The sequence below is a fragment of the Etheostoma spectabile genome, chromosome 9 (genome assembly GCF_008692095.1).
Source record: "Etheostoma spectabile isolate EspeVRDwgs_2016 chromosome 9, UIUC_Espe_1.0, whole genome shotgun sequence".
NCBI lineage: Eukaryota > Metazoa > Chordata > Actinopteri > Perciformes > Percidae > Etheostoma > Etheostoma spectabile.
Genome location: NC_045741.1, coordinates 37,899,013 through 37,924,958, shown reverse-complemented (window position 1 = coordinate 37,924,958; position 25,946 = coordinate 37,899,013). Strand labels below are relative to the sequence as shown.

The following is a 25,946-nucleotide window of genomic DNA, read 5'->3' as shown; positions in this document are numbered from 1 at the left end:
TGAGGGAGGTAACACTTTAAAAAAGAAGAAAAAAAAAGCAGTGACGAGGATCGTACAGGGGAGACAGATACGGTTAGACGGCAATTGACTGCTGTTTGTTGTACAACATTGGAGTTCAAGAGGCCATCAAAACATTATGCCAGCGAGAGTCATAACAATGACCAGAGGATTAATAAAAGACATAAAGTCAGGGAGACAGAGAGCGAGAGAGAGCGGAAAAAAGAAGAAAAAAACAGTAAGGAGAGACAGAAAGAAGGATAGAGAAAAAAAGATGGGAGACACTCGAAGGGAGAGACAGGAAAATCAATAGACTTCTAAATGCAGCATAGAGAACGTGTCCTCTCGCTGCTCCAGACAGACAGCCTATCCAAGGACTCCAACAGCCAGCAGACAAACTCAACATCTATCCACAGAGCCCCACCCCAGCTTGTCCCGGCTCCATTTATCTCCCACCAAAAACACACACACACACACACACACACACACACACACACACACACACACACACACACCACACACACCACACACACACACACCACACACACACACACACCACACACACACACTCTCTCCTCAAATTTAACAGTCTAATTTGGTTGAGGCTGCTGCTGTGTTATTGATATGCCATAGTCTGATCCTCTTGAACCGGGGACAAGGCTTTAGTCAAAAGGCTATAATTCAGTAGGCATCCTGTTCCCTGTCTGCCAAAGTTTCAGACTGGCATTGGCAAGTAGAAGGCTGGACAGACTGCCACTCGTCACTGTATCCACTCTCCTTGTTTCGTCACCCTACACTACTGGAAGCCAGTGGTCTAAACCATTCGGTAAATGCCCACAGCTGAGGGAAATCTCTTGACTAGAAACCTTTTACTTTTGTAACTTTTTTGTGGTGTTACAAATAACCAATTTGAACAATACACAAACAAACAATAAACACTGCCTTTAGGATTATACAGAATATGGAAATCAAGATATGAGTAATTAAAAAAGAAATAAAATAAATGGGTTTGCTTTCTCACAGTGTTCACAGTAAAGGATTAAGACATATTCTGTGTGTGTGTATGCGTGTGTGTGTGTTAGTGTGTGTGTGTGTGTGTGTGTGTGGGTTTGTTTGTGATGGTGAGACATGTGGAGTGGATTATGGCGGTTTACTTCTAAGTAAGCTTGGCATGCTGGTGCTTCCTCAGATAAATTTATATTGTATGTGTGTATGTGTTTGTATGTATGTGTGTGTGTGTGTGTGTGTGGTGTGTGTGTGTGTGTGTGTTTGTCCACACATCTGTGTGGGTTTAGCTGGAGACCAGAGCAATGTGGAATTGGAAAGCTGTATGCAGCGTTATATACCAGTGTCTTATCACTCTGATATATGGCCAAATAGGACACAGAGAGGCTGAGACTGGCCTGATAACAAACAAGAAAATGAAGATTGGAAGGAAGTAAAGAAATGTAAAGAAATGTAAAGAAATGTAAAGAAAGGAGGGAGGGAAGGAAGAAAGGAAGAGGGAAAAAAGACGAGGAGGAACAACATGCTCTCTGGAGGCCCATGGAACTGTGTTAGTGTAGTCTCTGATCATTGATTAAAGAGGTTTATGTACTCCCACCTACAGCATAGTAGAGGACACACTCACCCCTCTCTCTCCCCCATTATTCCTTCCCAGAGCTGTCCATCCTTCTGCCCTTTACCTCCTCTCTGTCTCTATCTCTCTGCTGTAATGGGCAGACAACCATTGCTGTAATTTTCTCTGTACTATAACTGACAACTACAAAAGGTCAGTCAGAGGGAGGGGGTCTCCTGCCTTCTAATCACTCAACGAGAGCAGGGCTTCTCAAACGGCATTGTATCAGAAATACTGATAAAGAAGAAAAATGTACTCCTGGTTTCTTTTAAGTTCATATTGTAATAAACAATCTACTACTCAAGCTGAAGAAAGTGAGTGTCTTTGAGCTGCAATTACAGTTGTGCTCATAAGTTTGCATACCCTGGCATAAATCTTGAAATTTTGGCATTCATTTTGAAAATATGACTCATTATGCAAAAATAAATAATGTCTTTGATTAAAGCATAGAGATAATATGAAGACATATCTTTTTACATAGTTGTTTGGCTGCCTTTTAAACAATATTTATAACAGAAATAACCCAAATGGCCTGATCAAAAGTTTACATAGCCTTGAATGTTTGGCCTTGTTACAGGCACACAAAGTGACACACACAGGTGAAAATGGCAGTTATAGGTCATTTCCCACACCTGTGGCTTTGTAAAGTAGTTGCAAGTAGTGTCTGTGTATAAATAGTCCATGAGTTTGTGAGCTCTCACGTGGATGCACTAAACAGGCTAGACATTGAGCCATGGGGAGCAGAAAAGAACTGTCAAAAGACCTGCGTAACAAGGTATTGGAACTTTATAAAGATGGAAAAGGAAATAAAAAGAATCCAAAGCCTTGCAAATGCCAGTCAGTACTGTTCAATCACTTATTAGGAAGTGGAAAATTCTTGGATCTCTCAATACCAAGCCAAGGTCAGGTAGACTGAGAAAGGTTTCAGACAAAACTGCATGAAGAATTGTTTCGGGATGCAAAGAAGAACCCACAGGTAACGTCAGGGGAAATACAGGATGCTCTGGAAAAAGATGGTGTGGTTGTTGCAAGGAGCACAATACAACGGTACTTGAACAAAAATGAGCTGCATGGTTGAGTTGCCAGAAAAAAGCTTTTACGGTGTCAATGCCACAAAAAAGCTCGGTTACAATAGGCCCAAAAACACCTCAACACACCTCACAGCTTCTGGCACACTGTGAATTGGAGTGACAAGACCAAAATAGAGCTTTATGGTCACAACCATGAGCGATATGTTTGGAGAGGTTCAACAAGCCTATAGTGAAAAGAATGCCATCTCCACCGTGAAGCATGGTGGTGGCTCACTGATGTTTTGGGGGGTGTGTGAGCTCTAAAGGCAAAGGGAATCTTGTGACGATGGATAGCAAGATGAATGCAGCATGTTATCAGAAAATACTGGCAGACAATTTGCATTCTTCAGCACGGAAGCTCCGCATGGGACGCTCTTGGACTTTCCAACACGACAAGGACCCCAAGCACAAGGCTAAGCTGACCCTCCAGTGGTTAGAGCAGTAAAAGGTGAAGGTTCTGGAGCGGCCATCACAGTCTCCTGACCTTAATGTCATCGAGCCACTCTGGGGAGATCTCAAACGTGTGGTTCATGCAAGACGACCAAAAGCTTTGCATGAACTGGAGGCATTTTGCAAGATTAATGGGCAGCTATACCACCTGCAAGAATTTGGGGCCTCATAGACAACCATTACAAAAGACTGCATGCTGTCATTGATGCTAAAGGTGGAAATACACAGTATTAAGAACTAAGGGTATGTAGACTTTTGAATAGTAGTTGGTTCCTTTTTTTCTTTCTTGCCATGTTTTGTTTTATGATTGTGCCATTCTTTTAGGACCTACAGTTCAATGTGAATCCCATAACAGATAAAAAACTTTTGTTTTGCCTGCTCACACGTGTTTTCTTTACACATGGTATATACAGTATATCTTACCAATTCTTCAAGGGTATGCAAACTTTTGAGCACAACTGTACATAAACCAACACCTTTCTCTTCTGACTGAAATGTGAATTTTATTTCCCCTACAATAAATAATAACGCCATGGTCGTGCTCCACAGTAAGCACTGAGCCTTTGCAACTGCCCTCTGTACTGAAACCACATCATCCTACTGCTGTTATTGAATGGAAGAAGGTGAGTCTCCTGCCTTACGATATCCTGTGAACTTGACCAAAGATAGTTCCCCTGAGAAAGACAATTCTCAGACAGTGGTCACTAACGGTTGAAACAATGGAGGCAATCAACTGGTGAATCTTCCCAGGAGAAGGTCTGTGACGCAAGTCAAGTGGGCAAGTAGGTAAAAAACAGAGTGCAGCTAATCTAAAAACCTGCACTCATTCAAAGTAGTTTCACAGTTCATGACACATTTTCAACTATTGACTTAACTTCTAGTCAAATTTCTGTCTGATAGACGGCGGTGTTAACATAACGTGCTTTTATTCTCAATAGGCTGCTATCCTCATTTTTTAGCGGTGTACAGTAAATGCAGCTGAACCCCTACCAGCTCTGAGATCTCCATGCGATGACTTCTAAAGAAAAAGTTTTAAAAATGCACTTTACTGAGCACTACGACTAATGATTAAAAAAACAGAAAATACCAGATGCACTGAGCTGAGGATGGCACAAACACACAATAAATATTGCAGTGATTCTGGACATTTACATTGAACATAAGCAAACACATTTTGATCGTTAAGATTACAAATTCAGACAAGGATGAGACGAGTGGCCCTCAGAATACAGCCTTTGTTCTGTTCATTTACTCTGGTGGTTTTTCTGCCGCAGTAGCGGGTCCATTAACTGTAAAAAGAAATCAATGTGAGCATGCTGAGGCAAACACTTGCTATTATTTTGAGCAACAAGTTCGGGGATAGAGTGCGAGAGGAGAAAGTTGAGCCGACCACGGGAGAATGAGCCGAGAGGACATGGACAAACTTAAAAATGAGAAAGGAGAAGAGGCCGCAGTCAATTACAAGTCCCATATTGTAGTTTGTGTCTACATTGATTTGTTGGGGACTAGGACCTCCGCCTTTCCCCAGTTCACCTAATTGCACTCACTCTGACCCGCTAATTACTTCACTAAGACCTAGTTGGTCTCGCCTCGGTGCACCGCCTCGCTGTCTGGAGCTGTCTCTCTAAACCAAGGCAAGAGGAAGGGAGAACAAGCCTGCATTAAGACTGCATGATGCGTGTCAGAGTAGGAGAGAGAGGGGCGATGTAGAATGAAACAACAAGAGACAGACACAGTAAGGAAATAGTGGGGTATATATTAGATTCGGTTCGCAGAGGCTCTGAACTCAGGTGGAAGGCATTCAGCGGTGTTAACATGCTGCCGTTTCTTTACGTCACCTCGGGACTGCGGTGAAGTGAGTGATGTTCCAGGCTCTCACTGAGCTGCATACAGTACATAATTAACTGAATCGCTACTGATTAGATAATCACTCATAATCACGATCAAGATAATGCTGACAGTAAAGTTCATGCACCGGGAACACTGGGGAGCTCACGTACCTGATGGGATGAGCCCGAAGGCCCAGTTGGGCACGACCATGCCGAAAGGGTTGTTTGTGTCTTTCTTGTCTTTATACACCGAGGCTTTGGGTTCCTCTGACTTAGGGCTTATGCTTTTGAAAGGTGTCCACCGACTTCCAACCACAAAGGACTCAGACACTGCAGACCTGGATTCCATTTCCGTGGCGCCAACGTTGGAGTCTGACGCAAAGGTGGTGAAGTGAATGACTCCTGTGGTCGTTTGAGATCCGTCACTGGGTGCTGGAGTAGCCGAGATGCTTTTCTCCCTCTCTTCCTGAACCCATGAAATGGAAATAGACGACTCCTCTGCGGTGGCGCTGTCTGAGGAACTATCCGTGCTGGTTACTGTGGTGATATGATCTGTCCTCTCTGTGTCTCTGGTTGTCAGAAGCTCCACTGTGGTCATTTCAGAGGTTGTCAGCACCTCCATGAGGGCTTTGGGTGTGGGAGTCACCACCTCCTTTCTGGTGGTGCCTTTGCTTTGCTTCCATAAAAGAGGAGTGAAACTTGAATTGGAGCTACTTTCTCCTCTTGGTGAAGAAACAGAGGAGAGGTTGTCAGTGGGCCTGTGGACGTAGAAGATCTCTCCCCTGGCCTCGCCTGCTGTGTCTGGCTGCTGGGAGCCCTGAACTGGGGTGCTGGGCTGTTGCACTATCTGCCACTGGGATAGAGTGGTGTGCTCTGCCACAGTCACATGCTCAGTCTGGCTTTGGCTGAGTGACAACATTGTTTCAGGACTCAGTTTGACACTACTGCCGTCCAAGTTGTTGGTTTTCATTTCAAACCCACCGGGAAAGTTGCTCCCTTCACTGCTGCCCTCGGTCTCCTTCTCCTCCCCTGATGCAGTTCTGGCTGCTGTTGGAGACTTAGCATCTTCTCCGTCCTGGACCCTCCCCTGGCCTGAATAGTTTTCTGAGTTGTCCTGTCGAAGGGAAGTGGGCAGGGTCATTACCTCGAGTGGCCCTGCTTTAGCTTCCATAGGCACCCAGGTGGGACGTTTACCCACATAAGCTACATTTCCAGGGGGGCCTAATTTAGACCCACGCATGGATTTGATGGCCCACCGAAAGTGGCTGCTGGGGGCGGGAGCAAAGGCCGGGCCTCCTCTGGGACCCTGAGGACCGGATAGGTTGACATGTTCAATGGGTGGGGATCTCTCGTTGGGACTTGCTGCAGTGAATCCTACAGGGAACACAGAGACAGAATAGACTAATTAATATGATTTAAAATTATGGGGGTGGAAAGGATGGGGGTGGATTTAATTTTATGTATGTGGAATAAGCAATTAAAACTCAAGACTGGCTTACATGAGCCCCATATAACTCTTACAGGGAGCTTAGTCTCAAAATGATTATGAAAACACGAGCCTGCTTGGATCAGTGGTGTGAGCAGTGGGTTTTCATGTGTGGACTATAGTACTTTATGTCTCCGATTTGGCTTTTATTGCACAATTGTCTTTTTTTTCCATTCTCACACTACAAACCAATTCATATTTTGGAATGTGGAGTTAATAGACTCAACTCTGTGTAAAGACTTAAGCAAGAACTCAGACCGCATCCACTGGGATTGTGTCCCACCTGTTCATAGAGCTTACCGTGGAACAGAAAAATACGGTTTAATACCTTACAAAAGGTTTGAAACTTTTCATTACAACTTTATTCATGACAAAACAACCACAGTTCTAACATCCTCAGAGATAATGGCTGGACATCATTAGCAAACAACCCCCAAACTGTCATCCCATTTTGATTCAAATGTTGCCAAATCCTGCTGCCTGGAGCATAAAACAGATAAAGAGCACAAACAAAAAATACACACTGTTCTGACTTTGACAAAAACACTTGTGTTTATTAAGGATCAGTCAGATCAATCAACCACAAACTAGTTGAGATTTTGTCATACTTTAAACCTCCTCATTTCTAACATGTGACCCCTACAATATTTCCTACACAAATTATCCAATCACATCTGTTTTTTCTGCAATAAATAATCCAATGTAATAATCCAATTCAAATGTGTTGCACTTGTCTTGCCTCACTACATCTGAAACTTTGCCCAATAACCTCCAAAAAAACTTGCAATAATGTATACATATAGTATATTTACATGCAGAATCTCACATCATAAATGTGATCATACTGTATGTTCATGTTAAAATTGAATTCTCTCTTTTCTACAAGCTCCCTAGATACCTAGGTAAATTCCTAACAGCCTGTATTGTATTTAGTGTCTAGTTGTGCCTTTTGAAGTTTGGATAAGACAAAGACATTATAAATAAAAGACAATGTAACTGGAAGTTATGGTAAATTTTCCTTTGAACCTTGGTTTTGTTTTTAGGCTGTAGACAAACTGTACTCTTTAGCCGTTAACTGTCATTTAATGTAAGTTGAATGCGTTTTTTTTTAACCTTTATTTATTCAGGGAAGGTTCACTGAGATTTACAAAGGTTGCACAAATTCATTCTTGGAAGCTGCCCAGTACAACCACAGTCTGATTGAGGTTAAGGGCCTTACTCAAGTGCACCTCAATGGTGGTAAGGAGGAAGAGACAAGTGCTATTTCACTTTCCCCAACAAGATTTTATCCCGTTGGTCTGGGAATTGAACCGGCGACCCGGTGAAAAGCGCTCTTCTCCAACCTTTAGGCCACCACTGCCCCTTCTCTTCAGTGGAGCTGATCAGTACGGCTACTAAAGCTGCTGGAGAGACAAAGATGGGAGCCATCCCTTGTGGCCCATCAACACACTTGGGCACACACACAAAAGGATGGAAGGTTGTATTCAAAGTAATTTCACACTTCTATTCTCTGTCCCTGTTTTCTAATTGCCTGTGGCTTCGTTTACTCCAAACAGCCTTCTGCAGGAAGGAACAAACTTGCCTGCGGTGAGAAAAGTCATGCGGAGAAGCGCAGGAGCACTTGCAACACGATAAGCAAATGGCATGCTACACAACAAGCTCCATCTCGACCTGTTTATTTGGATGAAGTGGTCCACTGTACCTTATCAGCTTACGGCTTTAAACCAGACACTGTCTACACCATCAATAATTCATTCTGCCTGCATGTGTGAGTCACGGCTGGTGTTTTTTTTTTTTGAGGGCTGCAGTGCAGTTGTGTTACTGACCAGCTAGTGTTGCTACCATCATCATCGCTCAGCTCGGTTTGGCTGTCCACAGTTTCAGTAAACATGTCCGAAAGGTACAGCAATACAGCAGGGGGTGTGCAACACAACCCAGCACAACAAATTACCACGAGAGAGAGAACATACGCAAATCTGTCCATGCTTAAAATATTAAAATATGTGTAAATTATTCAGAAGGTCCGATGTTGCCTTATGCCCAAGTGAGGTTTATGAGCCTGAGGTTCATTTCCCTAAGAGCCGTGTAAGCCGGCGTAATTGTCCTATTAATAATCCAAATAGCTAATTATATACTTTTACTACACACACCGATGGAAGTCAGAATAATTAAAACACATTCATCTGGTTTGATCGTCTAAGTAATGGCCCATGTAATAAATAAAATGGGTCAATTAGCCGTAGGTTTGGATGATTTGAGCGTGGTTTAAGTTCAGCTCTGACGCTGGGAATCTGTTGGTGGAAAAGCCACAGCTCAACACTGAAATGCAGCAAAACAAACTTTTAATGAAACCCCGTTCAGATGGAAATTGTGTGCTTCCACTGTGAGGGGTTCTGCTGTGTTGACTCCACTTTACTGGAGTAAACGGGCTGAGAGAAATCCCTCGGGTCAGGCAGACATAATATTAAATTGTGAGAGAGCAGGCTGACAGTGAGAGAGACACACAGAAAGCTGGCACCAGTGCCACCTCAGCCCATCTGCAGATATGGAATCTGATAAAAAAAAGACTGAGGAGAAGTTATTGCATGGCTGGATGATGTGAATCATGTCAGGAGCATCTACATTGAGTGTCAGCGCACAGAACCCACTGTCGCCCATCAAATCAATTCAGTCTCTGGGGCTGACGGGACTGGTGTGAAGCAGACATGCATTTCCTTGACAGACAGTCAGGACATGCATGTAGAGCTGATTCGAATTCTACATGAGTTTTATTTGTGGCAGATTGCTCCGACTTGGAGCTTAACCAAATAATTCCTCATTGAATATAATGTTCAAAATATTTGGATTTGCAGGGGGGATCATTAATTCATCGCGCTACATTCAGAGGCCTTTTTTAAATTTTCAAAAACAATTTGATTCAATATTGAAATCTTTCTTGGATGTGCCATCTGCAGTGCAAAGCTTTGCACCCCCCTCAATCAAAGAGGCAACATAGCACCAACAGTTACTAAGATCCAAGGGTTAGCCTGCGGCGTGCAATAAGAGACATCAGTTGGGCAGCTTTCCATAACAACCCCCCACCACCATCTTCCCCTTTCTTCCCTTTTCCTCCGTCTACTCTTCCCCTACTTGTGTTGCTCGTCCTCGCTGTAGTGATCATTACCGCCTACCTTCACAGAGCTGGGGCCTAATAAGCAGAGACATACATGGAGGTGAGAGCGAACGGCAGTGCAGCCCAACCTCCACGTTAATTGGATACGGCTGTGAATAATGCATGCGGACTAAAGCTTGGATTTTCATTAGTACCGTGGGGGTTGGCATCAGATTTCAGGTAGCATAGCAGTGAGCATTTATATTAATAAAGCCGGCAAATGGTAGCTGAGAAAGAATCACTTTTATTAAATCATTTTTCTGGCAGTCTGTGGGAGAATCTTTCTTTGTATCCTCACCTTTAGCTGATGCCAAGGATGTGTTATTAGTTATAAACATTACAAAAAAAACTGCCACCACCTAAGGCTATGGTACACTTTGTTTTCTCCACTTTTTGGCCAATGATAAGGTTCCTGAGCTTTAATTTACTGCAGGTGCCTTGCTCTGGTACTTATTGGTCCAGCAACTATCCAGTCGCGAGCCGTTTCCTCTAATCTTTAGTCCACCTTTACCCCTGCAGTCACAAAATAGAGGAGGTGATTTTGAGTTTGGTGCCAGCATGTCAGGGTGCAAGACATGAGCGCTGACCTGGTGACCCTTTCTATCTTTTCTATCCTTTCTATCTGTGTGTTGTATCGCACCATTACTGAAGGTAATTCACTCCACTATGGATGTCACCTGTCTGACACACACGCACGTGCACACACACACACACACACACACACACACACACACACACACACACACACACACACACACACACACACACACACACACACACACACACACACACACATGAACACACACAAACACACACACGATGGACCCCCCCCCCCAGGCCTTCTCATACTCTCCAGAGCTTTTCTCTCTTTGTGTCTGAAAACTTCTTAAACTTCTATCCATAACTGGTCGAGTTGCTTTATTTTTCCTCATCTGTTTAATATATTTTCCACAGCTAATACCACTCAGTTGTATAGTCTAATACTTATTTGACTCCAAAAAAATAAGCTGTAATTTGTGATGCAGGTCTGCTTTGTTCTAAACAAACATGACATACATTATGCGGGCAAACATTTTATTGCAAAGTAGATTTAAATTCAAGCTTCGCCTGTACTCTTCCGACAGCCTGTTCTGTAATCAAAGCATCCTGCCAATAAATATGAGAATGAAGGCAGTCTTCAACAGTCTTTACTCAAACATTTTTGCAATACTGTATGTGATATGCCGCTTTTGTTTGCTTGCAATAAGAGCCCAACCAATATATCTATATCTATATACCAATATATTATTGGATGATATTGGGCATTTCCCGAACTGTATCGGCATTTATAATGGCCGATAAAAAAAATACATTGTATATATTTTTTTAAATAATCAATCATCAGAATCACTTATGACAAATAAATGATTCGGATAAATGAATATTTAAAAACTAAAATAAAAATGGACGGTCAACCATGTTATGAGTGTTGGCGTTGTATAGTTTGTCCACCAGAGAACGCTTTACAACGTCCCTGTTGGCAACACTGATTATTTTTTTGGTTATTGTGTTTTGTACAAAGGACTTTAAGTTTCATATCTTAAATTTGTATCTTTATACATTTTATTTATCAGAACTTTAATATATTTTGAAGTTCCTCTTTTCTGTGGAGACAAAAAAACAAATTATTATCATACTACAAATAACTAATGTTAGGGAAATCTGTTTATGTTTTGTTACGCGTTTCTGGATTTAAAAAATATATGTATATCGGCCAATATATTGGAATATCTGATTTTTTAAATTACTAAATATTTGTATTGTATCGGTTTTAAAAATCCTTTATTGGTCGGGCTCTACTTGCAATTACTGTTTAATTAAATCTACAGTGATACTTCAAATTGCCCTGCAGAGGAATATATTATGGCATACATAGACGACAGAGGCAGTTTAAAAAACTTGCTATAAACAGATCCAGCGACATTTACAGTAAATGCACCATGTATTTGAAATAGAACCGTTTCAATTGACCCTCATTTCTATTTCATTCTGTTTACTTAGAATACTTAGAAGTTTAGTTTTATGGGTTACATACACAAAAATAAAATCAATGTTGAGCTCATACCGTTACCGTTGGATGGAGGATCGTCAGCAGATGCGCTGGGGGCTTGTTCTTCTGGTTGGGTGGCGGTGTCATTTTGCCCCGTGCTTTGGACTGCAGGCACTAATCGAATCAGTGGCATCACCTCTTTCTCCTGCTCGGACAGACCTTCCTCAGGATTCTGTAGTCCACTGGTAGGAGTCCTGAAGGAAAAACTACCACTCCTTTGCTCCGTGATGGCATTGTCCATGCTGCCCTTGTTTCCACTTGGTTTTGGTATACTCAGGTTTCTGCTGGAGGCCTCTACTTGCGTCTGGTTCTCTCCTGCTTTTTCCTCAAGCACAGAAGGTCCCCTATCTGTCTCTTCCACCTCCTCACCTCCTCTCCAGTACCTAAAGGGCCTCATCAGAGTGTTCACAAACTCGGCCAACACACTATTACCGGTCTGAGGCTGGGGAGTTGAAGAAGCTATAGAGGATAATGTTGGGGTGTCAGATGATCCAAAATAGCCACCGTCTTCTTCTTCATGAGCAGAACCTCCATGACTCTCCAGGCTCTCGAGGTCAGAAAGGCCCATGGTGTTGCTCTTTGTGCCGTCAGACTCCTCCTGGCTGAGTTGGCTGCGTCTGGGTCCAATGTGGTTTTCATCCCAGCCCTCCTGTGGCCTTAGGTGGATGACGACATGCTCTTCAGAAATCTCAGAGGAGTTGTTGATTCCAGCAATGGAGTGGACCCCTGTGTTGTCCAAGTCAACCATTCCGGTCCAGGTGGAAGTATTGGAAAAAGGGGCACTATGCTGGGCTTCTGTAACTGAGGAGATGGCCTCTGCTGCTGGGTTGGGGGCCTCGTACAGAGCCTGTGCCTCTGCAGCCTGGACCCCCGCTGCCTGGCGGCCTGCAACACACAACAGCCACATTAACACAAAAGCCGCTTTATCACAAAATCCAATCATTTTCAAATTAACAAACATGCATATATTGTGTTCATGCAATATAAATGAGATTGTATCAACAATATTATTTACATGAACCCCATTTATGATATTAAACATAACATATTACCATTTTTATCTACTTTTAGAGATCTGAAAGACGTCATTTGATTTAAATATTAATGTAAATGTGCACACAGCTTTGCTTTGTTACTGCAGTGTAGAGCTTCATCAATCAGCTATTTGTTTTGACAAATGCTCTGCTGCGCTGCTCTCATGCTGTTTTTGTTTACTAAAAATGATTGGGTTATGTACATGTTACGCTTCAATGACGATTTCATGAGATGACATTGTGAGATGAAAATGTCACTGTTTTTTCCCTGTGGAATCTGTAGAAATACAATTGTTTATAGAGTGTTACAATCAATGGAAGCCAGAAAACCTAAGGTAAGCTCCAGATGCAAAATCATAAGTTTGATAACCTACAGTATACACATCATCAGTGAACAGAATGTGGTGTAAAATCAATCCAGAATCAAGATGAAACTAACTTATTCCAGTCTCAGTTGGCACATGATAAAAGACAAGGTCAGACACAGAGTATCTGCAAACTCCAGTTGGACTCATTCAAACTGTCACTCTTTGTATCTCTCTTTCTTTGTACCTCACTTTCCTCCCTCCCTCTCTCTCTCTCTCTCTCTCTCTCTCTCTCTCTCCTCCCTCTCTCTCTCTCTCTCTCTATCTCTCTCTCTCTCTCTCAGACTTCACTACACACATCATACAAGGACGCAAACCCATCACGGGAAACACAAATGTCATCTTTTCACAACTACTTCATGTGTGACACAAACATGCCATGCTAATTAAAAAGCAGGAAGAAAAGAAAGTCCCCAGACCCCTCTGTTGTTGCCATGGCAATTACCACACTGATGGTGCGGCAAGTTTATCATCCCAGAGATTGTCGTACCTTGGTAGCAGTAGGCGTCATACAGGGCTGTGGTGTCGGGGAAGCCGGTGCGGTTAGGGTTGTTGTAGACGGTCCGCACGCCGGGCTCGTCTCCGCCACAGTTCTTCCGCGGAACATTGATAGGGTAGCGGGCGCTGCCGTCAGCAAGCCAGCCGGGGTCACACTGGTCCAGGCCTGCCTGCCAAGCCAGGTAGAGCTGCCCCACAGTGGCCAGCTGAGCTCCCAGGGAATGGCAGTGGGTAGAGGCTGTGGCCAGGCTTAACTTCTCAGGCACTGTGGAGTGGAAGACTTCACCTGGGTGGAGGAGAAGAAGAGAAGCGGGGAGTTCAGTTCAGTGTGTTATGATGCATGGTTAAAAGACTGAAGGCTTTTTAGCCCCCAGACTAAGATCGTTGTTGAGTTGGCTTGTGATTGCAGGTTTTTGAGAGTTAGTTTTGCAGTTTGTATGGTTGTACAAAGTGATGCAGCTACATTTGAGTCTGTGTCTGTTTTACGTAATGTGTGTGCGTCTGAGACTTTTTTTTTACTTTAAATACAATAAGTTTTAGCCATTTCCTTTACCTCCTTTTCAACTTTGCCAAAGCAATAATAGGAGGTGCAGGCTGGAAGTGTGTGAAAAGAGAAAAGTTTTACTTGCTATGCACTTTATTTTTTCATAGAAATTGATTAAAAAAACATCAGTACATTCAAAGAAGGGGACTATGGAAAGATAGTTCTTTGAATTCAAAGCAGTTGCAAAGAGGAATCTAAAAGAAAGACAAGTATGCTGACTATGAGTGAAGGAGAAGAAGAAAGGAGAAGCTGAAGAGAAGTGGGATTGATGTGGATACAATAGTGATGCAAAATAAGGCCTTAGCGAGCCAGACAGAGGGACCAAAACATCTGTGCAACACAAATAAAATAGTACAGCATGATCAGAAAACCCACTGGCAGGTCAGTGTGTGATTAAAAAAAATATGAGCTGGAGAAGTGGACAGTGGGAGAAGCGGAGAACAGATGGAGTTCAATATGAGGATCCAGGAGATTAATGCCAAGAGTAAAGAATGGTAACGCCGATGTATTAAACTGAGATAGGGAGGTAAAGGGTGAGGATGCAAACAAAACAAAAGAAGAGAGAGGCAGAATGGAATTATTTGTTTGAGACAAAATGCTCAAAGATAATGAGTTGATGAGATATGTATTGGAGGCAGGTGAACAGTTGCTAATTAATACTGGTTTACGATGAAATAAAAAAGAAATAACAGATTTTGCCAAATTCAAATTGAACTTTGATATGTTGCATTACATGGTTGTGTACTGAACATCTGAGCATTTTAATTCAGCTTCTGGTTCGTATTTTGTTTTACAGAACAAGAGAAAAAAAACACTAGCTATGTATCAGCTAATATTTCCAGTTTGATTGAAAATAATTTTCTGCAGATTGTTTCCACCAGGTTGTTAATTTCACTGAATTAAATTGCAAACTGCTGGATACAAAGTCTACAGGTGATCAAGCAATCTTCTCTACTCAGCATCCCGAGCACACACAGCGTGTCCATATACATATATATATATGTACATATATACAAAGTAGCTCTGGTACGGTAACTCCTACTACTATTATGCTTGCTTAATTGCTTAACAGTTGTACTCACAACAACTGACCCAGATAGACTAACCCCTGCTGTGCTCTGATTGGATAATCAAGTCCACTGTTGCTGACTTGATTATGATGTGAATGTAGACTATATTTGGTGATAAGGCTACAAGACCATCTGTGGCAGCAGTGGCAGCGCGGGATGGCTTAAGTACACTTCCACAACAGAAAGGGTGCTTTGGATCTATGTTGCAGTGTTTTACATGTGTATGAAGGCAGTGGAGTTAGTTTGCAGGGTTTGCTTCATTGATGTCAAATATCGGATGAGTAACTACGTGTAAGGAGTAGGAAAAACCAACCAGAAACTTCAGTTGCCTATGGTATTAATATTACACAATAAATAGTGGGGGCCCCAATGGAGGAACGAGGGCATCCAATTATGTGGAAATTGATTAGATTAAAATACATATACATACATATATATATATATATTTTCCATCCTCCTGAACCTGCTATGAAAGGTTTACCAGTGCTCAGATTTAGTGGAGTTAAAATGGATCTGTATGTGTGATCTGATATTGGCTGTGCCCAGTGCCCAGCACCTTACCTGCTTTCTAACCCTTAGTTACTGTTGCTATGCATGTCACGCTTTCCCCTCTAGCACTGCACATATGCAGTTTACAGCGACATTAGTGGCGGATTTACCACTCAAAATTCTTGGGAAGTTCTGAAGCGATGGGTTTTGGGTGTCACACAGTAGAAAGTGAAGACAAGCAGGCTTCTCATTTCTGGCTTACAACCCTCAGTGTGGACGTCTGCAGTGGCAGATTATATCAGCTATAATGTATGTAATGTATGTAACAAAAGATAAGTCTGAGTTGGTTGAGCTGGTCTGTATCCACCTGACTTGGTAATACTTCCCGCTGACTCTTTTAAAAAGGAGAGCTCTGTAAAAGGGCCTTAAATATGCACTTGATGGCTAAACACTACAGACTGAGACTAAAGCTACACATCCCAGGTAAACAGTCAGCCTCCTCACCAGTTGAGGATCTATATTAGAAGACAGTAAAATAAAAGGATCAGCATTGTTCTCGATATAAATATAATACGATATAGCTGCAGCTTACGTTAGAACAGAGTAATTGCCAGTGGCACTGCAAATCGAAAAGTAAAGTTTTAGGATAACACTACTGACCCCTTTGCTTACGCCTGCAGGAGATTGTAACATGACAGCTGGCCTCAATATAGTCTCTATGTCTCCCTCTCGTTTCCACAACCTCCCCTCTCCTACTGCCCCCGTCCTTTCTGTGCTAACAGAGAATTAAGTTCTGGTCACGGCGTTCTCACGCTGCACCCAAGGCTTCGTCAACCCATGCATGACTAAACCCAAGTTTATGAAGCTCCTAGCTCCTACCTTGAAGCTGCTTAGCAAAGCAGTAGACATCAAACAGCTCATCAGGCGACCTATCGCCGTAGTTACGGACTCCAGGTGAGTCCTCGCGATCGCCATAGCAACCGGGCCGAGGCGACTGGATGGGATACCTGCAGAGAAAATCAAGAGACAGGGACAGAGAGCGGGAGATCAATACAGCCTGACCATGACAAAAGGCAGCCACACACACAAACTCAGCTCCCTGGGGACGAGTCTGTGTTCACACGCATACAAAATAAGATTAAAAAAACTAAACTACATGTTTACATCCTCCGCCCAAAATACAATGAATTTAAATATATCTCCTTTCTAGAGATTACCAAAATACATTACCCAAAGACTAAATAAACACATTGATATCCCCCCTGAAACTGGCTTAAGATTCAGCCGGAGTTACACATTCTTGCTTTCTTTAATTATTCTGCCCTCAGTGTGAGTTTCACAGAAGAATTACCCTCCGATTTACTTAAAATCACTTCCAAATGGGTTTAATGCTCAGGCAATGTAAGGATTCTAATAATGCTATTATATTAGCGAGAGAGAGAGAGAGAGAGAGAGAGAGTGTGTGTGAGAGAGAGAGAGAGAGAGAGTTAGGAAGTCAAGGAGAGGTTAAAAGAATCAGAAATTCCTTCGGTGGGGCCTATGGGGCTGAGAAAACAGCGATCTATATTCAGGCTCCAACTGAGCAATTATTCCACAAGAACATTGATTTCAGCAGCACCAGGGCACAAGCAAAGAGGCTGATTAAAAGATTACGCTTGGCATACAGGGACTTATGAAGTGCTAGGAACAGATGCACACAGAAATGCACAAACACACACAATCATACATGCGGAAGAAGACACACATGCCTGCACATAACCATACACCAGCAGAGCTCTTATGCAGCGAGTAAAACAAGAGAACTAAGTTGTGTAGTGTCTACACCCTCAGCCTCTGTCTTTCTGGCTGATGTCTGTATTTTTTCCACCGTATTAATTGGACACTTTCCTCCTGGCTGATGTGCAGAAGGAGCTTCCTGGGTCTGGACCAATTAGATAACTCCCGAGTGAAAACAATGGAGCATAGGACAGAAGGTGAGAAAGAAACAGGAGAAGGAAGCTGCGCCGCGGGAAGCTTGTGAAAAGCAACATGTCAGGAAGACAATAGTCAATTTACTCGGCAACTTGAGCAACTGCAATTTTAGGATTAAAATGTAGATATGGACAACGCTGTTGAGAGATGAGCTCTGACTGGTAATGTTAAGAGGGACTTTATGGAAGCTGGCGGGCTGAAACACACGCATTGGACTGGTAGACAGCTCAGAAGGGGCGGATGTAGTTAACAGCTTTTCCAGTGTGCAAACAAGCAATAAGGTCCAATTATGATGCACAGTTTTGTGTTTGTAGAAAGTCCAAAAATACCTACAGTAAATTACTTGCACGTCGCCATACTTCATAGCTCCACAGTAATTTTCAACCAAGTTCTTGGTTTAAGGCATATATTTTTAGTAGCAGAGTGCATTTATTTTTCTTTTTTGATCCTGTGGCACAGGATCAAAAAAAGAAAAAAAAATCAAGCTGAAACAACTGTCTGATGGAGATTTTAAAATAGCTGCCTAGTCTAACAAACAACAGCTGCCAGCAAACCTTGATACTCTAAACCCAAGACTGCTAATTATTATCTAGCACAGGATATTCAGATGCACCGTATGTGATAATCAGCGGCTAGAGAGGTAATGTTCCGGCCCTGGAGCTCAGATTTGGTTGGCTTGCCAGCTACCATTAACCAAAGGAATAACCTCAGTATTTTAAAATGTGTAGGCCAAAATTGCAAATCTACTCATTAAAAATTGCACATTACTCATTCTCAATTGTGTTTTATGCTGTCGCCGCCATCAACGACACTGCCTTGTATAACAAAAGTACCCAAACAGTCTAGAGTGTCCGCTTGAGAGTTATTCCAACAGCCACCACCTTACCGTACAGTCTTGTCTGCCAGCCAGCCGGCATCACAGTTGTCATATCCATCAGCGAAGGTAGCCTGCAGTTGGCCTGGTGTTGCGATGACTGCTGAGTTCTCCACACACACTCTCTTGGCGTCAGCGAAGGACAGGGCGTAGCGGTCGTGAGGGGCGCGGTAGTGAAACACCACACCTGGAGCAAAGACACACAGGATGTAATGGAAAGTAGAGAGGCTCCTCTAGAAACTGATCACATGTATTTACGACCCACAACCTCTGGGTCACAGAACTATTTATAAACTGCAACGCTGAAACCAATAAAACAGGAGCACGTACAGGCTCCAGGATACAAAAAACACAGAGCCCCTGTGTAAGCAGAAACAACAGCGTTCAGGTTCAACAACCTGGGCATGTGAGTCTCATTTGCATCGCCGTCAGTTGGGTTATCATGAGAGAAAAGAGATGTTGCCCTTGGATACGGTGTATGACAAACACTGGTGATGTTTATCTTACTGCTTTAAGAGTGCAGACACATGTCACGCTGCTGCCACCACCGCCGTACTCATGATAGAAAGACAAAGAGGGCAAACACAGAAATAGAGATACACTGCATTCAAGGTGCTGCATAAATTGTATGCATCGCATATTGAACAGAGACAGAAAGAGAGGGTGAGAGGAATACAAAAAAGTGAGGGAAAAAAGGGAAGTAGCAAAAAAAAAAACAACAAAACAACTGGGATGAAGTGAGACGTATATTCCACGTGACTATTCCTTTTCATGGGAATAGTTTCAGAAGTGTCCGTCTTACGTTCCCTCACCTCCCACCTCTGCCTGCCGTTCACACGACGCTGGTCCCCTGAGGAGCACCCAGCGACATAAAAAGCCACTGGGCATCTGCTACTAACGCGGCTCCTTTATCTTCGCCGGCTTTGTCTGGGAGAGTGACAGAGATTCCTGCGAGATGGAGGCCTACATGGCAATTTGAGCATCAGTACTCCAGGCTATGGCCGACGAAAGAAAGCAGGGCCATGTGTGGTGTGTGTGTGTGTGTGTGTGTCACCACACACACACAAACACACACACACAGACACATTTCCCACAATCCATCTAGCCATTCTGTCATCTTAGTCTTATATTCTCCCCTTCACAAAAACTCTGGAGCAGAATTCCTCCTTTTTTTTGGGACTGTTTTTCTTTCCTCTGGATTTTTTCCGGTTCTATCCTTTCTCCTTGGAGGCTGTGGGATGTTTTCCAAAAAGAGATGCCAGCTCGCTGGCAAATTTTTACACTAGAGAGACAAATGGATTTCCTCTCCGTATGGGAAACCCAGTCCTATTCCACATGAGAGTCGGATGCCCAGTACATGCCTCTATTTTTACCCTCTGCATCTGCACACATCCCCACACAGTCTCCAGAGAGAAGAACAGGAAGGCACCATTTGTGGGTAGGCCCTGTGCTTAATGACTGTGTGCTGCCCTCATTGTAGCACTGTTGCGCAGTTGTCCCTCGACAATATTGTTTAGTACACTACACAGCATTACAACTTAAACAGTAGCTACAACGTTTACTTTGTTTAAAGTCAAACTGAAATTTGAATTCTTCCCTTATTTTTGCCTACAAAAATATAAAATGATACCAATGTTGCCGTACTGTGTATTTCTCTTTTGTTCACAAGATTTTGGACAGATTTGTAAAAACATGGTTTAAGCTTGGACATTTGCGTTGCTAGAAGATGCACTGGAAATTATCATGGTGCACGATTGACAAGAGCACGCCATAGCCTCGCTTTCCCCCTTTTCAACAAGCCTGTTGGTTTTCAATCAGTTAGCAATTTAAGTCTACAAAATTATACATTTTGGCGGACTCTTTAGTAAACTATGGAGGGAACTAGATTGTCACGTCTCCTCAAGAACACTAGGGGTCGCTATCAATGCAAAAAGATAAATAAAGTGCTAAAACTGTCTTGTGCTAGCCTGGAAATCAGATGAATTTGCCAGCTCATGTTTCATTTGTTCTGGCAGATATGTCCCATTTAAATTGATTTCCAGCCAAAGAGAAACTGGACGGGCCAATCACATTCATTTATCTCACATGGGGCGGGTTTAAGATGGACGACTGAGAGAGGAGCATCATGCTTCAATGCAGTACAAAGAATGTATCAAAATACAAATCAAGATTCTATTACTGTAATACCTATTTCTTGACTCAGATATTTTCAGAAAAACTTTTTTGTGTTCTGTTTAGCTGTTAATTGAGAGTATTTGTGACCCGGCCACTATGTTTTTCCTACTTCAAAACAGACCAAGGACTGCCTCACCTCGCGTGTGTCACTCAAGGCTATATCATGTCGTGTCATGTTGTGGCTCTAATTGGTTGTAGGTCTATTACATTGCGTCCGCAGGCATTTTGGTCTGCACCATTGACAATGCTCCTTGGAAATCGAAAATGAACTGAGAGGTTTCACACTAATACGCAATTTGCAAATTAGCTCTAACTAACTAGCAAATTGCACATTTGTAAAATAGTGTGGCTTTGCCAGGCTCCCAAGAAGTTATGTACACAATTACAATATGCTTTTGACCATGCCCAGTGCCGATATACTATCTATTGTCTTCACACCAGTTAATGGTGAGCAATATCTCACCACAGACAACGACTTACACAGCTGTAAATGGCACTGTTCTCTAATTGGTGCGGCACAGCCAGTCAATATGTGCCAAGCAAAAGAAAGAAAATGGAGACTAAACAAGGAGCGAGTAGAAGAGCGAGGCAGCAGGAGAGAAATTAAGAAAGAGATGGCAAGAGAGGAAGGACATCGTCAGGGCTTATGCACACACGAAATTACTCTATAAGAAGAGCAGTGTGGATTAATATTATATTGATATAGCTAAGCAGTATCAATACCTGCTAATTAATATGTTAAGCACTCTGTAGAATTAGTGTGAAGACGGCTGTGGTCTGCTATGTAGCGTGACTGCCAATTAAGACTAAGCCTTGGAGATGGCTAGTCCTCGCCAGCTACGTAATTGGTTTCTCTCTGAAGAAGTGGTTTTCATAGTGTGTCAATCGATTGACCAAAACGAGGGGGGATGCAGGGTCTCCCATGCATTGTGACAGGGGTCTTGCTTACTAAATGTAGACCGCTCTTATGGGGAAAGATGAGGTGGTTCTTAGTTTGAAAAAATCAGATAGCATCCTTGTAGAAATGCTAACATTGAAAAGACGTAAAAGCCTGTAAAAACAAGCACACACATTATGCCTGCATATATACACATCTGAGCTACATCCAGTAAAGGCTAAGGTGTGGGGGCGTGTGTCTGTGTTATTCTCCATAGCAGACAATGTGCTGCGTCTGGGTGACATAATAAGGCTACTGGGCCGATAGAGCTGTTAGCAACACTAGCATGGATTTGTAGCAGCGGCAGCATAGTGCATAGTTTTGAATGCATCTTGTGATTCCCTGTAGTCGTTATGATAATTGCCTACTATTAAAAATAGTGGGTGACCTGGAAATAATCTGATGAAAGCTCTGCAGCTAAAATATCCAGGTATTCCGGTAATTCCGGCAAGTATGGGTGTCCTGGATACAGATAATCCAGTAAATGCTTTGCCCATATAGTTAAGCCAGCGAGAGCCATACAAAGCGCTCTGAGTAACAGTATTTGACAACAGCATACACTGCTGGTTTCCTACCATCTTGGTTTCATTAAGCTTTCAGTGCACGAACAGCACCTAAGTGGCCCAGGTCAATGATGTTTAATGTGCTCGAGTTCACTCACCTTTCCCACATCATCATACATTTTACACGGACAGTAAACAGGCCTGGTTGTAATGGCTGTATTTGCCTGGCATGGAAAACAGGTCATTAGTATTCAAAGTGGCAGAGCTTGACACAACGAGAGAGCTGTACACAACCAAGTGTTGCGTTGCCACACACAATAATTTGTGTAGTTAAGAACAAGCCTAGAATAAACATAAAAGGAGTTAATTACTTTGTATATCACCACTCATCAATTGTTGGTAATATCGCATTTGCAAAAAGATGACACTGAATGACAGAAATAATCAGGTTCTTGCTCGCTCGGTCTTTCTCTCTCTATTCCAGTTAAGCTTTAGTGGCGTGTCTTTCCAGTGTTTATAATTGCTGTACAACAAAGTACAAATATACCAACATAGAGCTATCAGATAAAAACAAATCCCGCTATGGGGGCTACCATGCTGAGTAATGAAGGAAAGTAGATCAACAGAAGCCAAGTTGGTCATTGTAATGGTCATTGTCCCTCAGCTCACATGTTGAACTACTTAGCAAGTCAAGGACCATTGAAAATTAACAGATGAGGAGTTTTATGTCAAAACCTTTTAAATACAGCTAAAAGTTTGGTTTTAATAGGAATTATATATTTTATGATACTTGGCTAGTTTATTTATTTCCAATGCACCTCTTCCCTTTCAGTAAGGTGTTAGCTTCTGCAATACATTTGTTATTTGATGCTAACCGCTGTGATATTGATTAGTGATGTTCAGCACTGCACATGAAAAGTGCCATGACCCGGGGCCCAGTTATATAGCTGCTAGGTGCTTTTAATTATTTAGTTAGAAGTTACACAATCATTTGAAATAATAACTACAGGTAAGTAGTTAGTAAAATGTACTGGCTTGTAGCTGCTAGCTACCTGAGCTAGCTACTTGACTATGATGCGATGTTTCCTTGAAATGTGAACCAAATGCATTCTCGAGGTTCTTGAAATAAATACATTTTTATGACTTATTATTAGACAAAGGAAATCCTTGTGTTTGCGTAATGTGACTAGCATACAGCTAGGTTTGCTCTAGCGTGACATTTCCCACCCCAAGTGTGACGTCAATTCAAAATGGCTGCCTTAATCAGAAAAGAAATGTCCTTTTATTTACCTGTGACGTCCAGGGGAACTGTGTCCTGCTCGTCACTGATGCCCACCACGACTTCACAGCGGTACAGGCCAGAGTCGCTAGAACGTAGCCCTGTCAGAGCAAGACTGGCGTTGTAGCGGTTCTCATTGTAACCAGGCAGTGTCACGCGGCCCTGGAAGGCCTTCTTCACCTGAGGGAAGAGAGAGAGGAGGGAGTAAAAATGAGAGAGGGAGAGAACCAATACACCACCGAGCCATTTGTAGTTTTTTCCCCAAAAAACTTGACACAAAATATTTCCCAGTGGTCCCCATCAGCCTTTATTGTACCTTGACCACATTGTCTTTGGCCACCAGGAGCGACTGTTCCTTCTGCAGGCCGTCGGAGCCTCTCTGGCCCCAAACCTTGGTCCACTTGATCCGGGGGGGCTCATGGGATGAACTGGCGCTGGGGCGGAGGGTGAAGAGGCAGGGGAGGAGAACAGTCTTGGACAGCTCCTCGCTAATGGTCTGATGGGTCACCTTCCGCATGTTCACCACAGTGTCGGCGTTGGTTACGCCTGAGAGGTGAGGAGAGAAAAGGAGAGGACGATCAATGCCGACTTGTACATTAAGCCACAGGACGTTATTTCTGATTACAATGAAAAGCCGTTAGTTAATGCTTCTCCACCCTCCACGCTCCTTTGTTACATCAAATCCTGCTGGTTGTGGCATAAGAGGGAAAGAACAGAGGCTCATTGTGGCTGTCTGATTATCGGCCATTGATCCAGCAAACCATTTCTGTGCTACCTGAACAGTGGGAGGCAGGACTATAGACTGTGGAGGGAAGATATCAAAAGTCTTTACCTAAGCCATACATCAAATCTGGATGTGCATTATGGGATCGATATCAACCACCTCTTTGCAGATTAAAGCACCACCACCACTATAAAGATACAAATATTACTTTCATCAAAACAACTGATGACAGAGAGAAAGGCTTTCATGAGAAATTCAGTGCGGTGCGTTTAGAGGAGCTCTGGTATCAGCTGCTTTGTTCAGCAAAATTCTGCTATATTTCACTGCATTTTTCTTTGTTGTTTTTTCGCCCAACTCATTTTACACCGGTAGAGTCCCATCATACATTATCATTATACTCTAATCCTGTGTCACCTTGCCTGAAGAAGAAAAGGTGGCTCATTTACATTGCAGAGGGCGAATGTGAATTCCACTCATACAAAACAGTAATACAGGTTATCATCTCTGAGCTCAATCTGCATCTGTTTACCCAATGTGCACAGTGTGCGGATGAGGTTTACCTGTAAAGCCTTAAGCCTAATCCAATTCTTTTCTAGCTTCCTTATCAGTCACTATTCCCTTTCTCCTCACTACTGAGAATGCTGGAAAAAAAACACGTTACTACTGGACGTCTAATCTTGCACCAAAGGCCACCATCAAGGCACGAATTTTCAATCAGCTATAGACACTTTTTAGCCACACTAGAAACGTGGTCCAGATTTAGATACGTGTATGTTGACTTTGGTGCTCTCCTGACTTTACCATTTTTTATTTTTGGGGCATTTTTGGGCTTTTATTTTTACAGGACAGCTGAAGAAATGAAAGGGGAGAGAGAAGAGGAATGACATGCAGCAACGGGTCGCCGGTCGGAGTCAAACCCAGACCCGCTGCGTCGAGGAGTAAACCTCTATAGATGGGCACCTGCTCTACCAATTGAGATATTTGGGCTGGTTATGAGTGAAGCAGCGTAAGATGAAGGAAAGAGAGCAAAAAAACTGAAAGAAGCATTCCCAAGGTGGGCGGAACGGTTGAAGGTGGAGAAAATGAACATGTTGATTAGTGGCAGTTTGCATTGCACACCACTTTGTGGGTGTGTGTCCTGCTCTCCTCACACACACTTGGGTGCAAGCTACACGCTACAGGGACGGCCCTTCCTGCCTGTAATCTGTAAAGGCAGATTTGTGGAACAACGTTTTTCACACTGCTGTGTGAGTTGCCCAACCTCTCCATCCTCCTGTGCGCGCTGTCATTTTTCTACCCATCTCCTGTCATTCTCTTTCTCCTCTTCCTCACCCGCAGTACGACCACCTGCCAGCTTCAGTAGATTCAGTTTTCTGGAAACTGGAAATCATATTTTTTGTTTTATCTTCAGCCTCCTATACTTTAAGATATGCTGCCTTTTTGTGTTACTTTCAGGATTAGATTTTCCCCCTCAGCCATTGATGATGCTTTAGATTAACTTTAAATCGGTTGCCTCAGCTTTGAGCGCCTATTTTTGTCTTATATGCACACTGGAATTATCTCTCTCTCTCTCTCTCTCTCTCACACACACACACACACACACACACACACACACACACACCACACTTTGAAGCTGGCATTTTTCATTCCTTACTGGATGGTTAATGTGACTTTGAGCAGACACAAATAGCAGACGTGCGGATTGCTGTCATTGCTCATTCCTGCTGCCGTTATGCTGTTGCAGTTGCTCACGCTAAGAGGCTGAGTGCCTCTACCTTGATAGCTTAACATCA

At 42.9% G+C, this 25,946-nt stretch overlaps 1 protein-coding gene across 2 annotated transcripts in view; it reads right to left on the bottom strand.

The window, feature by feature from the left end:
• Positions 1 to 25,946, bottom strand: part of ncanb (neurocan b) — a 141,716-nt gene that overhangs the window by 72,296 nt on the left and 43,474 nt on the right. The window contains exons 3-9 of one of the 2 annotated variants that reach the window (XM_032526440.1): positions 23,746 to 23,975; positions 23,441 to 23,609; positions 18,548 to 18,722; positions 16,570 to 16,697; positions 13,580 to 13,873; positions 11,706 to 12,575; positions 5,136 to 6,338 (exon numbers count right to left, since the gene is read on the bottom strand). In XM_032526440.1, the coding sequence (XP_032382331.1) occupies positions 5,136 to 6,338; positions 11,706 to 12,575; positions 13,580 to 13,873; positions 16,570 to 16,697; positions 18,548 to 18,722; positions 23,441 to 23,609; positions 23,746 to 23,975 (3,069 nt within the window). The remainder of the gene's footprint in view (positions 1 to 5,135; positions 6,339 to 11,705; positions 12,576 to 13,579; positions 13,874 to 16,569; positions 16,698 to 18,547; positions 18,723 to 23,440; positions 23,610 to 23,745; positions 23,976 to 25,946) is intronic. The other variant, XM_032526441.1, reaches the window with a different exon arrangement.